At 33.1% G+C, this 18,239-nt stretch overlaps 1 protein-coding gene across 1 annotated transcript; it reads right to left on the bottom strand.

Moving 5' to 3' along the window:
* Positions 1-3,141: 3,141 nt before the first annotated feature.
* Positions 3,142-7,546, bottom strand: LOC120076886 (selenoprotein H). Its single transcript, XM_039030836.1, has 4 exons — positions 6,969-7,546; positions 6,066-6,162; positions 4,764-4,823; positions 3,142-3,573 (listed from the first exon to the last, which is right to left on the bottom strand). The coding sequence occupies exons 1-4, from the start codon at positions 7,256-7,258 to the stop codon at positions 3,490-3,492; spliced, it is 531 nt and encodes a 176-aa protein (XP_038886764.1). The 5' UTR covers positions 7,259-7,546; the 3' UTR covers positions 3,142-3,489.
* Between the last annotated feature and the right edge of the window lie 10,693 nt (positions 7,547-18,239).

Here is an 18,239-nt window from a genome sequence, read left to right as displayed (position 1 = left end):
TATTCAACGATCATGTAGCATTTGGTAAGCGATCGTATAGCATTGGGTAGGCGATCGTATAGCATTGGATCGACGATCGTATAGCATTTTGTTACTCAACGATCGTGTAGCCGAGCTCAGCGATCGTGTAGCATTTGGTAAGCGATCGTATAGCATTTGGTAGGCGATCATATAGCATTAGATTGGCGATTGCATAGCATTTTGTTACTCAATAATCGTGTAGCATTTGGTAAGCGATCGTGTAGCATTGGGTAAGCGATCGTATAGCATTGGGTAGGCAATCGTATAGCATTTTGTTACTCAGTGATCGTGTAGCAAAGCTAAGCGATCGTGTAACATTTGGTAAGCGATCATATAGCATTTAGTAGACGATCGTATAGCATTGGTAGGCGATCGTGTAGCATTTGCCAATTGGTAAGCGATCGTATAGCATTTAGTAAACGATCGTATAGCATTAGTAGGCGATCGTGTAGCATTTGCCAATTGATAAGTGATCGTGTGACAGAACCGGTGACCTAACCCGGTCCAACCTAGAAATTTTGGGTTGGGTTGGGTTGGGTTGACCCTCCAAAAATGAACTTATTAGCCAACCCGAATTTTCAGGTTGGTTCATAAAATTCTCCCAACCCGAACTATGTACACCCCTAACTCTTACTTTATAACATTGTTTACTGTTTAAAACTGAGTATTTCAAAACAATGACCTAGGTAACTTTACCTTAATCCTGAGCTAACTATGAACTCCTGTTTATTCGGGATTATCCTCATATTTGCAGGGGTGAGGATTGGCTCAACAGCGCCGGCTTAATAAGTCTCCCATTTCAGGCGTAAGACCGGGTAAATAGCTGGAGACATAAGGTGCAATATGGAATTCACTCCTACCAGCATTTAGAGATAGTAGAGAGGTTGTTCCCTTAAGTACTGACTATGGATCTTGAACAAGGGGTCTCACCCTCTCATTGGTCTGAGAGGGACTCGATTTGGTGATTGAATCACAGACCAATTGTTCATTAGAGCATTAGTGAGACTTAAAGAGCAAGATGTGATCTCAAGGGTAAAACAGTTTTTGACCCGTCGTTATTACGAACAACCTGTGAAGGGTTGACTTACTGATTATGGTTATATCGAATGGACAAAAATATATCTACAATGAGGAGAGTGCAGTTACGGGCTTTAGTGGAAGTAACCCGATAGTTAACGAATGTTGATTAATTCGGTTTAAAGAATTTAGCCAATTAATTTCGGATCGTTGGAGCTCATAATCTGTAGGTCCATTAAGTCCACTACTAGCTCACAAACGGATTAAACCTTAGAATATTATGATGAGTAAATTTGAAACGTTCAAATTTTGAATTAAGGAAATCAGTAATTATATAGAATATAATTATACGTGTGATTATCGAATTAAACGAATTTGGAGATTTGTATAATATTTAAATTTGATTTAAATATTAATTACATGAATAGGGATTCATGATTAAAGAATTGATGTTTAAAACTAATTGTTTGAATTAATTTTATTTAAATTTGAAAATTTGAAAATTCAAATATATAAATCAATTTTGTTTTAATTTGATTTTTGGAAAATTAAATTATATATTAAAATATTGATTTAATTGAAAAATGGAAATTGGGTGGGTTTTCCCACTTTCTCCATTATATGAACACCTCCAATTCCATTTTAGTTTTTTGTGGTTTTGTTGTCAAAACTAAATGCAATCTGATTACATGAAAGTGTTCTCATAAGTTAAAGAATCAACTGTTGTATTTTGGCATGTAAAAGTGATTTTAATATGAAATAAGTTCTTCCTTAGTTGCTCCAAACATCGAACCTTCCTAAAATTTCCTTCAATATTCAACTCATTTTGGATCCTACAATCCAATTTAAAGACCTAGAGGATAGTAAGGAAGATCAAGTGACGATCTACAAACTTGTTGGAAAGGAAATTCGTGTTAGATTTGAAGGATTGACACCATCATTAAATACATATTTTTCAGACTCATTAAAAAAAATCTTGCACTCCAAAGACAAACCATTCCTTACAGACTATTATAACCACCACCAAATATATCAAGAAGTTATTCTTTCGGTTAAGCACACTTTAATAGATAGGGAATGCAAATGGCAATGACCAACAAGGCTAGTTGTCTTCCTTGACTCGTTGGTGGAAATCATACATTGTGCTATGGATTTTATGGCAAGTTATTTTTTAGCTTTCTATTCCATATTGCAACTAATACCAACAAACACACGACCCCTTATTGAATCCAACAAAATCTAACCTCCATTTGCCTCTTTAATGAAATAGGCAAAGATTTAGTATAGGCGAATAGATTAGGATTAGTAACTTTTTTCCACACAAGTAGACAACACAATCGTCTGCCTGATGCTTTGGCAAAATTTACTTTATAAGAAGTTTCTATGTGGTCCATCCCTACTAGGGGTGATCAACTCAAGCCGTAAAACCAAAGTTAGACAATTGGTTTTACGCACTCTACAATCGGTGAGCTCAAAGAAAGGCTCAACCAACCAATCGTCATAAAAGCTTTTTAAAAAACAAAAGTCATGCAATGCACAACTCAAAAAAGCTTTTGATAGGTAATCGTTACCTAGTCATATTAATTCATTTGTATTTATTTTTTTCATTTTCTTTCCCTCCCTTTTGTCCTTCGCTTCCTCATTTCATTTTTCTTACTACTTTTCATCTTCTGAGTTTTCTGTTTCCTTTCAAAGTCCTGCCATCACCAACCATCACCATCGCACCACAAGCATGCCTCTATTGTAGCTCCTCTTTTTCCTCTACTCTAGTCTTTTTTTCTTCAATCAAAGCTCACTCTCTTCGTCAGAGCCCAACACCAACATAAACTAGTTTTTCGTCTTCTCAACAACTCCACCGATGTTTCCTTCTAAAACCGAGTAAAACCAACCCCTAATCGACCATTCATGTGGCCAACCGGTTGGTTCTGTAGATCCACCCAAAATCAACAGCCATCAATTGATCAAAATAGCCAAATTGGTGGTTGACATACCAACACCAACCAACCAATGATCACCTCTAATCCTAATTTTGCAATAGGGGCATAGATTCGCTGAAGGAATCTCCCTCCTAGTTTTCTGGTTTGTAAATTGTCCTAAAAAACATAGATGCAAATAAAACTCCATTGATTCATACAAAAATACACAATTCAAGGATGCAATATAGAGCCACCCTCTTAGAAGTAAGAGTAGGTTTCTGCTACTAATACAAAGGACAACCCTCTTCAAAGATGACTCGTTCATTTTGAAGCTTAAACCAAAAAATAATCCATCTTGTTTGTTCAAACCTGATGCTTTACCATTGCAGTCATGCCAAGTGAGTAGGCAATATTCGCATTGGCAAATGAACATTAGCTAAGTTTCCACCATCAAAGCTTCTCTGACTGGTCAGCTTCAAACCACCACAAAAAAACCATTGCATCCTAGAAGGCAATTTTTCATCAAAGGCCATCATCATCCTTTTATCTTCTCAATGATGTCTGAAATGACTTCTTCCATGTCCAGTTCCTTCATGCGAGTAAAAGGTCGCTTCATGTCCTATAAATGAAACGTACAATGTTATATGACAGCTTTATCGATCATCTTAAGTGTATAATTGCAATGAAGTTATGAGTGAACTTGTCAAATTAAACAGACAAAACTTGATAGCTTGACAGATTACCAACTCATAATCAAAAGATGTAAAAGCGTTGAGGAATCTCTTGGGTGTAAAAAGCAACAAATAATCTTAGGCACATTAAAAAAAAGGAGATATGAAAAACAGAATTCAAACAAGGATCTGTAGGTGCCACTAGTACCCCTCAATACAAGACATCCGTTGCTGATCTAACCCAAATAAAAGAGATATTTGCCTTCAACAGGAAGACGGTCAACCCGGAAAGAGTTTAGAATGAATGACGAGAATCAACCTAAGGGCATCAGATCGAGGAATCTTTACACCTAATTGGTATGGAAAAGTTCTAGCCTAGATTTCAAGCTAATATGAGCAGTTGAAGGGCATCTACTACTGTCTCAAAATCTACTACTGTCTCAAAGTTAGAAGTTCAAATCATCGCCCTCGCATGTTATACCAAAAGATAAATTAATTCAGTTTTAATATTAGTTGTTAATCCAAAAATAAATATAATCGTACTATAATATTTAAAACAATATTTGAAATATCAAACAAAATTCTAAACATTGCTTTATTAGCCAACAATATCATATTTCACCAAGAAATACTTACGGTAAAATGCTTAGCAAACTCATTTCATCATGTAACTTCGGTGGACTGAATAAAAATTCATTAACACTAGTCATCAAATTGAATTGAGGGAAATTTTATGGAGAACACAAGTACAATTAAATAGAAGGATTAACGTAAGGAAGAGAGATTGGATATAAAACCACTCAAAAGGCCTATGAGCTTAGGAAAAATTACTCCAATTGGCTAGGAAAAAACAGAGCAAGCCTAGAGAAAAGAAATAGAATAATTAAGAAAAAGAATACAGACCAAGATGAACCCAAAAAAGATAGTATAGATTATTTTGTTTAAAAAAAAAGGTTCTAAATTTAGCACCAAATAAGAGAACTTTTTTCTTCCAATTTAACTAAAGAGTAAAGGCATTCTTGCCTATCAGTAACTAGACCCTAAATTGTTGTGTTTGAATATTTAGCAAATGTCAAGATAACCGGAAATTAATCATAAATTAATTTTTTTTATAATTGAAGTTAATGGTGATAATTACCAGAAGACTGATAAACTTCTCGCCATCTTCACTCCGGATTTCAAAGCAACCCCTTCTTGGCTGCATATTAAAAAAATAAATAATAAAATGAGGAGGAAAAACAACAATTTCATTGAATGAACATAATCACTATTTAATTTTTAGTTTTCAATTTTCTGCACGAAATTTCAGTGATATGTAGCAGTTCCTTAAAATAAAATGGAGAAATTCTAAAATCCAATCAGGTAATCAAAGGTGATTGATCATAAATACAACTATTGATTATCTAAAGAAACTCAGAGGATCATAATATCTCCACAGTAGGATATTGTCCACTTCGGACATAAGACCTCAGTTTGTTTATAGAATCACCCAAGAGACTTCATACACTAGTGAAGATATTGTCTCCCACTTATGTACCCTTAATCTTCTCTTTTTCTAGTTAATGTGAGACTTTAGTCACATGCCCAACAATTTGCCCCTTTAAAGGACCAGCAAGCCTCCCTCCAAATAGTCATTGATCTGTGTTTACTCTCGACACCTTTAACCAAGCTAACTTCTCTTCACCAAAGCAACGAAACCAACACTAACAAAAAGCCTAGCAATAATGGAGATATTGTCTCCTACTTATGTACTCATAATTATTTCCTTTCTTAATCAATGTGAGATTTTGTCAATATAAATTGTTAAGTAAATGGTCACCATAGAGTTTAGAACTAAATCCTCCCCAACATTAGTTTACCTCGTTTCAAATACCTAATACTAACAATCCAATCATGAAATATGGAGATTAGCTTTGATACTTTCCGAGCAAAAAATAAATAAATCAATCAAACTCAAGTTTTCCATCTTTTGGGCATCAGAAAACCATAACATCAAAGACATAGGCAACTCTTTGAAAACTCTTTTTAGATGATATAATCTTAAATTTGTATTCACCCATCAGCTTAAGCTTTAGGGTCAATCAACAAGTTAACATAAGCTGATAAGTGAAGGCAAATTTAGTATTGTATCATCTAACAGAACCATAGGGTGTTTTCATAGTTTCACTGTGACCCTACCCAGCAGAGAACATATGAGCTTTAAAATAACAAATATCGCATTTTTTGGTTTTTCAAAGTAGAAATGGTTGGAATTTGGAAGCTAAAAACCTCCACCTTCCTCAAAATAGAAGGAAAATAAAGAACAAATTCAAAGGACAATCAAATCAACAGACCAGTATCATGTGGAGTATTATTTTGCTTGGATAACAAAATGAAGAACCCAAATTGATTCTTTTTTATGAAGAATAGGATGTAAGAGTTGATTATGTCAGAAAGATACCGTATCAGGGTTAAGCATCACAGTGATTCCAGGAACACCATTCTCCAGACCATTTTGCACCTGGATGGCCCTTTTCTTGAATGATTGGCACTGTTTGCTACAAGGGAACAAAATTACGGGAAAAAGTGTCATAACAAACACCGCACATGACATGGCAAAGACAGAAGCATCCACTTATGGGAAAATTTCCACAACCATGAAACGCCACATTCGTATTATCCTTTTCATTTCCATTCATTAGACGTCACATTGCCAAAAGCAAACGCGAAGCCAAGAGTAAAGAGAGGAAATGGTCCCTCACTTGTCTTGACTTTCTATAGAGCAAAAAAAAACCATGTTTTCCCCCTCTAATTTGCCTCACTTTATTAGAGTTCAAAGATAATATCTATAAAAAGTTAGCTTTCTTCAAATGAAATTTTCTAGCCATGCCCGGAAGAGAAAGTACGCTGTCCAATGCCAACAAAAATAAATTATCAAAGATGTGAGTGAGCAAAAATTCCCTCAACAAAATACATCAAATGCGATTGCACAACTCGATATTGACATGTTAGTTTTCATGGAGGAATCTGAAAAGATGGGCAAACGGCAATAGGAGGAGAGAAAATGGCAGTGGTAAAGGAAGGACAAGAAGCCATAGGAGGCGCAGGCGGTAGAACAGCACCAAAACTATACAAAGTAAGTCAAAACCTTTATTCTTCGAAACCCTAGAAATGTAGTCCGCGTTTCATGGGGAAAAAAACTAACCTAACAAAAAGCTCACAAATGGTACTAAAATTTACGACGAAGATCAAACAAGAAAGCAATCAATCAAGCATCTCAAGCCCTTGAAACTTCATCTTCAACTTAACTAACATATTTTCAATTCTTCACCGATTTCTGAACGAGTGGGAAAGAAAAACTCACCAATGTTCAATCACAACCGTTCTGTTCTTCCCATCCTTGTCAAGTTTCTCCAAAGCAGCATCAACTTCCACCCCTTCATTTTCAACCTCTTTCACCTTGCCATTCTCCTTCGGAGCACGTTTCGCCTTCTTACTCTTCGCCGACTCAGTCACAGCCTCATCCACCGCCGAATCAGCCTTAGAGTTCGCCGCCAGCCGAGCCGAGCTCCGAGTCACCCTCGAAGACGCCGGGGCCAGCTTCTCCGCCGCCGGCTCGTCTTCTTGGTTCTTGCTTCGCTTCCTGGGCGCCATTAAAACAGACCTGAAACCCTAGAAAGGAAAAGAAAGAACTACTTTGAGGAAGAAAGTGAACTTATCGGCTTCGAACTGTTCGACTTCGAGTGATATACAGAGGCTGGGTTGGGGCCTTTTCCCGCGCTCTGGGACGGCGGTTGGATTTTGAAGAGACGGTGGAGATGGATTGGGAGTGTGAGGATGGATCGTGGCCGTCAACTGGGTGATCGTACGACGCCCACACAGATCCACTTGGTTTCTTCTGTGGAAGAAAGTGGCGGCACGAAGTCCCAAGAAATGGCGCCAGTCCAGACTCCACCACCATTTATTGTCACGTCGTCTTTTTTAATTTTTATTTTATTTATTTCTTTTAAATAGTAAATACCATTGCTTATATCCACGTGTCAATGTTTCTCTGATTCTTCTACATGTCCATGCTAGAAAAAGCTTTAGAATGTTGAGTGGGAATTAACCACAGTAAATTCTCGTAAAAAATACTTTTTTGTTCACAAGTTTTGGTCTAGTTTGTATTGCCCTCGAGGTTTTCAAATTTTACACATTTTATTATCAAGTTTTGAATTTTATTTTAATTTATTTTCAAAGTTTTAAAATGTTATAATTTTATATTTGAAATTTGAGTTTTGTTTCAATTTAATCTCCAGATTTCAAGATTTTTATATTACCTCAAAATGTCCAATTCTACATGAACCAATTATTGGTATGGGTTTTATCATATTTTTTCGTCTCGTAGATCTAGGTCAGAATATGTGGACATATTCATTTCATGTCAAAACGAATCCTTTGATTTTGTTTTTATGTATATATTGTGGGTGGCCTTTAGGGATTTTTTTTTTTTATATATAAAGATTATCTTTGTCTTTGTTATGTCTCAAATTGGAACAAATTACCATAATTCGTTTCCACTTATGGATCAGGCAACATTTTTCACAATTTTTTCGAATGGAGGTCCTTATTTTTTATATTTGTCATTCCTTATCTTAATTCCAATCCACTTATTGGAGGACCTTATTTTCATATTTGTCATTCCTTATCTTAATTCTGAATCTACTTATTGGAAGAAAATAAGTTTCTTGAAATTTTCTTTCGAATTGTATCCCTACAAAAAAAAAAAAAAACAAAAAAAAAAACAATATTGCACGTGAAAAGTGTAAGATCTTGAAACATATGAACCAAATTGAAGTAAAACTCAGATGTCAAAGGTAAAATTGTAACGTTTTGAAACATAGAGACCAAATTGAAGCAAACTCAAATGTCAAGCATAAAATTGTAACATTTTGAAACATATGAACTAAATTGAAACCAAACTTAATAATTACGTATTAAATGCGTAACTTTTTGGAACCTAAAGACTCAAGTAGAAACTAGACCCAAAACCTAGGGACCAAAAAGATATTTTTTTTCCTAAATTACTTGACAGTTATTTGTTATTTATCATCTTTTTTCTGTTCCATTGTTCACTATTCGTATATAGATGGAAATAGTCTTCACCCGAGACGCAAACTATTATGATCATATTAAAATGGTATGCAGCTCAAACACAAATTAAAATATGCATACTATTTTCTACGAACTATAATAAACTACTTGACTACAATATTTTATATATGTTAACAAATTCGCCAAGTGCCTTTATTTTTGTATACATGTGTTTAGATTTGTTCATTAAATAGATATAAGCCTTTTCCATCCACTGATTCAAGGACAATAGTTGCCTTAAAACATTTTTCAAGAGTTAATTTGAAATTTAAAAGTTTGAAGTAGAATGGGAACAACTAGGGCTGTCAACGGGGGTGGGGTGGGGATGTGGGGAAGGGACAGAGATTCCCCACGGGGACCCATCCCCGTTTATATATATATATATATATATTATATATAAATATATATTAAAATTAATCAGGGACGAGGATACCCTCCCCGTCCCGATCGGGGATCCTGTTAGAATCCCCGGTTTGATCCCCATTCCTGATCAAACCAGGAATTTCGGAGACCTGACCTTGCGGAAATTTTTGTCAACCCAGGAACAACTTCATAATTTAGAGGCACATTTGATGATTTAACATTTTTAATGTTATAAATGTCTTAGTACCAAGGTTGGTAATGTAAAGAATACTACTAATGTAGATATAATATTAATTAAAAGAAAAAAGAAAAAGAAGCGGCGGCCGGCGAGGGCGATGGCAGGGCGAGGCGATTGGCGGCGAGGGTTTCTTCGAGTTCAGCTTCAGAAGACAGAGCGTCGTTTCGGACTTCAATTTTCGATTTTTGTTTTTTTTAATATATATACATATATATATTAACAAAATTTGGCGTGCGACTGCGCGGGTGCGAGGGGCGCTCGGCCGCTCACGCTCTTTCAGTCTCTTCTTTATATATATATATATATTCGGGTCGGGTTGGGTCGATCCATCCCTGAAATAGAGTAACCCGAGACTCGACCCGGATTTAATATCTTTGAGAATTTTTAACCTAACCCAACCCAACCCTTACGGTTTGAGTCGGGTAGTCCGAATTGATCGGATTATCGGTTTTTTTGAACACCCCTAGTTACAATGCCAAAATGACATGAAAAAAAATATTATTTTAGTATTTCCCTTTCTTTCTCCCTCTTATCTCTTATTCTCTCTCCTCTATCTCCACAAGACCCTCTCCCCTTCTTTTACATCCTAATTTCTCCCTCTCTCTCTCTCACTTATTCCCCCGCCACCGTCAATGCCGAAATTCATCACCAATTTAGAAAATTCCAACCATGAGATTTTAGATTATTCACACACCCATCGCCTAATTGGATATTTCTTCCTTCTTCATAATCTTTGCTTTCAAACTCTCTCATATTCTTCACAGTATTCAACTCATTTCATGGAACAAAACCCTTTTTTATGTTTCTTTTTCTTTGCAAAAATTTGGGATTGTTGATATAATGCTTAGCTCATATGAATTTGAAGAACTCCAAACTTATTTTCCTATTTTGCCTCATATTGGGATATTGGAGAGTGCTCCATTTTTCTGATTTTACAGTAGATGAGTACGTGAGATAGAGAGAGAGAGAGAAAGACGGGGATGTAAAAGAAAGGGAGAGGGCATCCCTTCGAGGTTTTCCATTGAGATAGCTTTGAAAAATATAAAAATCATTTGGTAATGGAGATGATGTACGCTCGTTAATGGAGATGGGAGAGGGAGAGAGGGAGGAGGAAGATGGAGGAGAGAGATAAGAGAGAGGAGGGAGAAAGAAAGAGAAATAAAAAAAAAAATATAATTTTTTTTCATGTCATTTTGCCAGGTAAGCATCTATAAATTTTTTAATATTAAATTTAAAGGTTTTATTTAGAAAATGACTTCTTAAACTCATTCTTAAAAACCTGGGAACCAAATTGGTCGATTTGAAACATTAGGACTAAATGTATCTATTCATCAAATTTATGATAAAAAACGTATTTTTCCCAAAAAAAAATTATTTTGCGAGATCTTAATATCACTTTAGGTATATTTAAGGTGTTGAGTTGAGTTATGAAGGTTGAAGTTAAAAAGTTTGTGATTGGAATACGAAGTTGTAAGATGAAGTTCATTAATAAATGTCCAAAATAGAGGAATATGAAATTTCTCAATAGATGTACAAATTTTTAATATGAAGTTCATTGATAAATGTATAAAATAGAGAAATATAGAGTTTCTCAATAGACGTGTAAACTTTAATAGTATTTACCATTGAAGTTAAATTATTAATACCAACTCATGAAGTTCATTGATAAATGTGTAAAATAGAAAAATATAGAGTTCCTCAATAGACGTGCAAACGTAATAGTATTTACCATTGAAGTTAAATTATTTAATACCAACTCATGAAGTTGATAGGCCATACAAGCAAACATCCCTAGTTCTTATCCCCTGACTCTAACAAGCAATGGACAAAAATGGACCCTTTTAGAATTTCGTTTTGGACTAAAGACCCATTTTGGAAAACCAAGTTCTTTTTTATTTTTTATTTTTATTTTTTTAAAGAGAATTTACATAAAAAAACATATTTAGGTCATATATTTTATAAATTTGAATCTTTTCAAAAACCGTTTTTAGTGTTGATTTTAGACAATTTTACCCTTTTTTTTAATTTCTTTATATCCATTTTTAATATATTTTTTCATATTTATGGAACTTACTTAATGTTGGATAGAGAAAATGTATTTATTATGGAGAGAGAAAATACATTTAACATGATTTTTCCCATTTTCAATTGGAAGAGAGGAAATATATTTAATTTTTTTTTTTCATTTTCAATTAGAGAGAAAAAAATGTATTTAATATGATTTTATTTTCCATTTTCGTTTTTTATGTTCGATTTTTTATATTATGTGATATATTCCATTATTTGTTTTGAGTATTATTTGTTTTCAAGTAATATATTCCATTGTTTATTTGATGTATATATCTCAAGTATTCTGATATGTATGCACTTCTAATTAGATATCGTTTGTGCTTGTAATATATTCTATTGTTTATTTGGTGTATATATCCTAGGTATTCTGATATGTATGCACTTCTAATTAGGTATTGTTTGTGCCTATAATACATTCCTCCGATGTTCTAATATGTATGTCAATATATTTCATGTGTTTATTTGGTGTATATATTTAAAGTATTATGATATGTATGCAGTTTTAATTAGGTATCACTTGTGTCTGTAATATATTCTATTGTTTATTTGGTATATATATCCCGGATATTTTGATATGCATGCACTTTTAATTAATATTCTGATATGTATGCACTTTTAATTAGGTATCGCTTGTGCTTGTAACATAGTCCCCTGATGTTCTGACATGTACGTCGATATACCTTGGAACACTGTCTTAGATGTTTGCAAACAAATATTCCAACCAATGCATAAAAAATACTAGTAAGATTAGCTGCACGTTCAATATAAATCGCAATATACATCATAAGTTCCATTTATATGGCCATATATATATCATATATCCTATTTAATTAGTCATAGATGCAAATAGTTCAAAATTCAACATAAGCTCCCAACATAAATTGCTAATTCCAAATTAATGTGACAATTTCAAATTCATTTTCAAACCACATAATTTTCAAATAAGAAAAATTATATATCACAGTATATAAATCACAGATGGACTCAATGTTCAATATATATGTAAATGAAAGAGTTTACAACACGCATGTAGAAGCAGTTAGGATTTTAAGTATTCTAACTACATTAATGTTAGGAATCAAGCATGCATGTTCCAAGGAGAAAAACAGGGTTTCAGAAGATAACTTTTGTAGAAACACCAAATTGATGCAATTCCTCGAATAATTATGATCCTGAACTCGTCATGGACCACTGCCAAAGTCTTCTTCGCTATTCTCCGACCTTAGAACGGATTGTGGGATCCAATCTGTTGTGAAATCGAAGGAAATTTTGAGACCTTTGAGAGTTTTGGTGTATGAATGTTGAAGAATAATTTCTTCTTCAAATATCCAAATTGCATGAAGAATTTTCCAGCCAATTTTTCTTCTATTTATAGAAGAAACATATGTAATTAAATTGCATGTAAATTTTATACCAAATAAACCACTGGTTAGTGGGATTAGGTATTAGAGTTAATGAAAAAAAATGGGATAAATCCACTGACCCTAATTTTCATTTAATTTTGATTTTACAAAAATCAATTAACATGAGTTTAAATTTTTAATTAAAATTAATTAAATTAATTAATTTTAAATAATAATTCTTTAAAATCACTTTTAATAAAATTAATTCCAATAATTAATTAAACAATTAAATTAATAAAATCAATTTAATATCAAATATCAAACTAATAATAAACATCAATCCCTATTCATGTATATAATATTTTAATCATATTTAAATATTATATAATATTTTAATCATATTTAAATATTTCTAACTCTCCAATTAGTTTAATTCAACAATTAAACTATATAATCATGTAAATTATATCGCATATAATTTAACGATAATACCTTAAACCGAATTTGAACGTTTTAAATTCTCTCATCACACTGTCTTAAGGTTTAGTCCGATATAAGCTAGCAGAGGGACCTAATGGACCTATAGATCATGAGCTCCAACGATTTGAGATTAACCAGCTAAACACTTTAACCTAATTAACCAACATTCATTAACTACCGGGACACTCCGCTAAACCTTAGTAGCTGCACTCTCCTCACTGTAGATATATTTCTGTCCACTTGATTTAACCATGATTAGTAAATCGGTCCTTTACAGGTTGTTTGTAATTACATTGGGGTCAAAATTATCATTTTATTCCTGTAATTGCATCTTGCTCCTTAAGTCCCATTGATCTTCTAATGAACAATTGGTTTGTGGTCCAATCACTAAACCGAGTCCCTCTCGAGCCAATGAGAGGGTGGGGCCCTTGTTCAAGACCTAGAGTAAGCATTTAAGAGAACAATCTATCTACTATTCCTAGGACTATGTCCCCGACTGTCTACCCGATTTTACCCTTAAAATAGAAGGCTTATTGAGTCGATGATGTTGAGCTACTCTCACCCATGCAAATTAAAGGATAATCCCAAATAAATAGAAGTTCATAATTATTGCAGGATTAATATCGAGTTACCTAGGTCATCAAATTGAAATAAGCAGTCTTAACAGTAAACGGTGTTATAAAGTAAAAGTGATTATTCCGTGGTCCGGTCTTATGCAAACTCATTGCATAGGACACCTCCACTTGCATATTTCCACATGAATAGTTTAGGATCACATCCTTAGCATCAAATACAAAGTGAGTCACATCAATAATGTCCTCAGGTTGAGGTACCCAACTTTATCCTTATATTATAGATCGTTTTGGCTATATACTCGATCTTGATCCACTCTTATGTCTTCATATAAAGTTAAAGCATTCATATCATCATCAGGGGTTCTTAGTTTATTGGATTTAGGGTTAAAAAAGTGCAATTCACATGTTCAATAACATTTTTATTGAATAACTTGAATAACAACTTTATTGTCAAATATAATATGTTTAATATATACAAACCACGAGTTTTAGGACATACAACCCAACAAACTCCCACTTAGACTAAAAACTCCAGTGGGGTTACATATATATACAATGTTGAGTGTGAGAGAACAATGTTGAGTGTGAGAGAAAACCATAACTACAATAAACCAGGACATCACATACTCATGATTTCTTTCACTTGCCTTAGATTTACATAACTCGTAGTCTTAGACTCACTAGGTGACCCTCAAACATTTTAACTGTGAAAGCCTTAGTAAATAGATCAACAATGTTGTCTTCTAAGGCCATCTAAGTGATGATCATGTCTCCTCGATGTACGATCTCCCTGATGAGATGGTATTTGCACTTAATGTGCTTTCCGCACTCATGACTTCTAGGTTTTTTAGAATTGGCAATTGATCTATTGTTATCAAAATAGAGGGTGATAGGCAAACGCATATTTGGAACCACTTCCAAATCGATTAAGAACTTTTTAAGTCATACTGCTTCCTTTTTCACTTCGCATGCAGCCACGTACTCCACTTCCATGGTAGAATCAGCAATACAATTTTGCTTTATACTCCTCCAAACTATAGCTCATTCGTTTAGAGTGAACACTGATCCTGAAGTTGATTTCCTCGAATCTATATCTGTTAGAAAATAAAAGTCAGTGTATCCTGAAAGGATCTGATCCTTAGCGCCATACATGAGCATGTAGTCCCTTGTTCTTCTAAGATACTTGAGGATATTTTTAATCGTAGTCCAATGATCATATCTAAGATTGGACTGAAACCTGTTGACGATTCCTACTACATAGAATATATCAGGTCGTGTACACAAAATGACATACATCAGACTACTAACTGCTGATGCATAGGGAATACATTTCATACACTTAACCACATACTAATAAACTAAGATCCATGGTTATCGTTGTAACTTAAACATATATGTGGAGACATACAAGTGGATCGTGTTTAAGTGATAACCTAAATGGTCTGTAGTATATGGATAAGGCTGGACACCTTATCCTTGTGACACTACGAGTATGGCCCGCTTTGTAGGTGTTACAAATGTTGTAAAGTGCTACAAATGATATGATCCTGATCATTCATGTATTAGACATGCATGCAGGGATATTCTATACAAAGGAGTTTGTATAAGACCAGGCCACGAAATGTTTAGTCTCGATATATAACGCCGTTCATAATTGAGACTTTCATTTCACTAGGATGACCATAGGTAACATGATCTTAATTTTGAGTGAGTTGTGAACTCCTACCTATGAGTGCGGTCCTTTGATTTGCATGGGTGAGAGTGGCCAGATTACCAACTCAACCAGCCTATCATTTTGGGGATCGTCTGATTGAGGAGTTGGGAACTCAACTACACAAGATGGAATTCACTCCTTTCTCGAAGTAGGGGTAAGTAGATAAATTACTCCCTTAAGGGCTGATTTCGGGTCTTGAACAATGTGTAGCTACTTTACACCTATTATATCTCCTAAACTTAGATTATTAATATTGCATATTACAACATATAAAATAGTCCTATTTTCCTAAATTTATGGCATAATTTATATTAATTTAAATAAATCCAATATTTCTATATAAAATTCATAATTATGAATCCCATTATTCAATAATATATTTGATATATTCGCAATACTTAGTTATTCTCCCAATCAAACAACACTGATTAATAACATAATAATATGAATTAATTTAATATATTAATTATTACAATTCCTCTTTATAACTTTGAACATGTCATAATTAACCACAAAATAATTCTCAACTTAATATGGCCATTGAGCTCTCAAGGGGCGATACATTATGGCTATCGAGCTTGAAGCCCAATGTACTGAATAATCAATATAAACTTTTTAACCTATTATAACCATGCCGTGGTAATCTGCAGGTGGACTCCTCTCACTAAAACATAAAACTGTACTTCCGTTAACTACAGATTAATATTTAATGTGATCGATTGAGTATATAACAATCAACATAACATGAACCATCAATAAACACGCTTGACCGATAACAAAGTTGGGACGAAATTATTTTTTTGACCTATCTATAATTACACAAACTAACTCCTTAAAGCTATGATTCTCAAAGAAATAAGATCATCAATCCCACTATGAACACTACCCTTCGCTCAAGAGCCCAAGAGAGGGTGTAGCGCCCCCTAAAGATGTATCCAAACTATATCACACGAGAACGGGGCGGGGATTCTCTGACACTAAAGGCGGGGAAATGAGGAGGGATGGGAGGGAAAAATACCACAACGTAAGGTAACAGAGGACGAGGACGGGGAATAAGCATTCCCCGTACCCCAAAGCACCTGCCATAGCCCCACACAGCCGTATTTTATTTCACCATCAGTCCGATTAAGCTTTTTAACAAATATATTATAGTTTCATATAGTTTATAAACAAAATTTATTATATGTTATATAGTAATTATTAAATAATAAAACATCTATTTAATTTTAAAATTGATTATCTCTACTGAGAAGAATAATGATATGTTTAAATTTGAATTATTGTGTAACTAATATAAAATATTTAATATTTATTTCTTTATAAAAAATTAATTACGCTTTAATTTTTAGGCAAAAACAGATGAGTAAATATTAATCATTTAATTCAAAATTCGATAATAACCAAACTAATCATAAAATTAAGAGTGACTAAGTTTAATTACTTATAAAATTAAAATTTTTCTCAACAATTAGTGATACAAAAATTAATATGTCCATTATTACAACAAAAAAAAAAAATGTCAACAAAAAAACAAGGGGAAATATTCAACCAACCGAAATAAATGCGGGGACCAAAATCCAAAAAAAAAAAAAGACCAAAACAAGAAACAAAAAAGCAAACAACCGAATATAACCATGATAAAGAAGAAACACAGAACAATTATATCCATCAAGAGCCGGGCAAAATTTCAAAACAAAAAAACTAAGCAAATAAAATCCCAAAAAAAAAAAACAACAACAAACCTGCAAAAACATCCAAAACAAAAAGAAAAAAAAAAAGAAATACACAACAAACAACAAAAAAACAAAAGAATCAGAACAAATAAAACTTAAAACAAGTCACAACAATCAAACAAAAAACAAACCAACAAAACAAACACAACAACATCACAAACAGTTTCAAAAAAAAAAACACAAATTCGAGTTCAACAACCAGAAACCAAAAGAACAATAAAAAAGTCAAAAAAAAAAAAAAACATTCAACAACACTAAAAACACACATACAATACATCACAGCAACAAGCAAACCAAAAAAAACAGCAAAAAAATCAAAAAGTCACAAAACTAAGTCAAAACAAAAAGAAAAATCAAAACAACAACACATAAACAACAACAAAATCAATCATAAAACACAACAAAAAAACAACAAACACACAAGCATCAACAAAAAAAAAAAAAAAAAACAAAAACAAAAAAAAAAAAACAAAAACACAAAAAACAAACACAAGAGATCAAAAACACATAGACACAAAACAACAGAAAAAAACAAAAAAAAACAAAAATCAAACAAAAAAGTTTACAACATTCAAAAAACAACAACAAAGACAAAAACAAATAAAAAAAATAAAAATAAAACACAACAAAAAATAAAAAAAAAATTCAAAGAAATAAAACTGAAAAAAAAAAAGCAGACAAAAGAGATCAATAAAATCAAACAGGGAGACAAAAAAAAAAAACACAAACTCAACACAAAGCAAAAGAAAAAAAAACAAAAAAATATCAGGTCAATCAAAAAAAAAAAAAGAGAAAAAATACAAAAAAAAAATAACCAGCAGAACACAAACACAAAAACAAACCAGTCAAACCAAGATAAAATCAAAAAAAATCAAGGAAAAACAAAAACGAGAATCACAAAAGCCAACAAAAGCATAAAAAACAAAAAAAAACAAAAAAAAAAAATCTACAAACAACAAAATCAAAAAAAAACACACAGAAAAACA

This window comes from Benincasa hispida, chromosome 4, assembly GCF_009727055.1.
Source record: "Benincasa hispida cultivar B227 chromosome 4, ASM972705v1, whole genome shotgun sequence".
Classification (NCBI taxonomy): Eukaryota; Viridiplantae; Streptophyta; class Magnoliopsida; order Cucurbitales; family Cucurbitaceae; genus Benincasa; species Benincasa hispida.
This window is presented reverse-complemented; position numbering and strand designations above follow the sequence as displayed.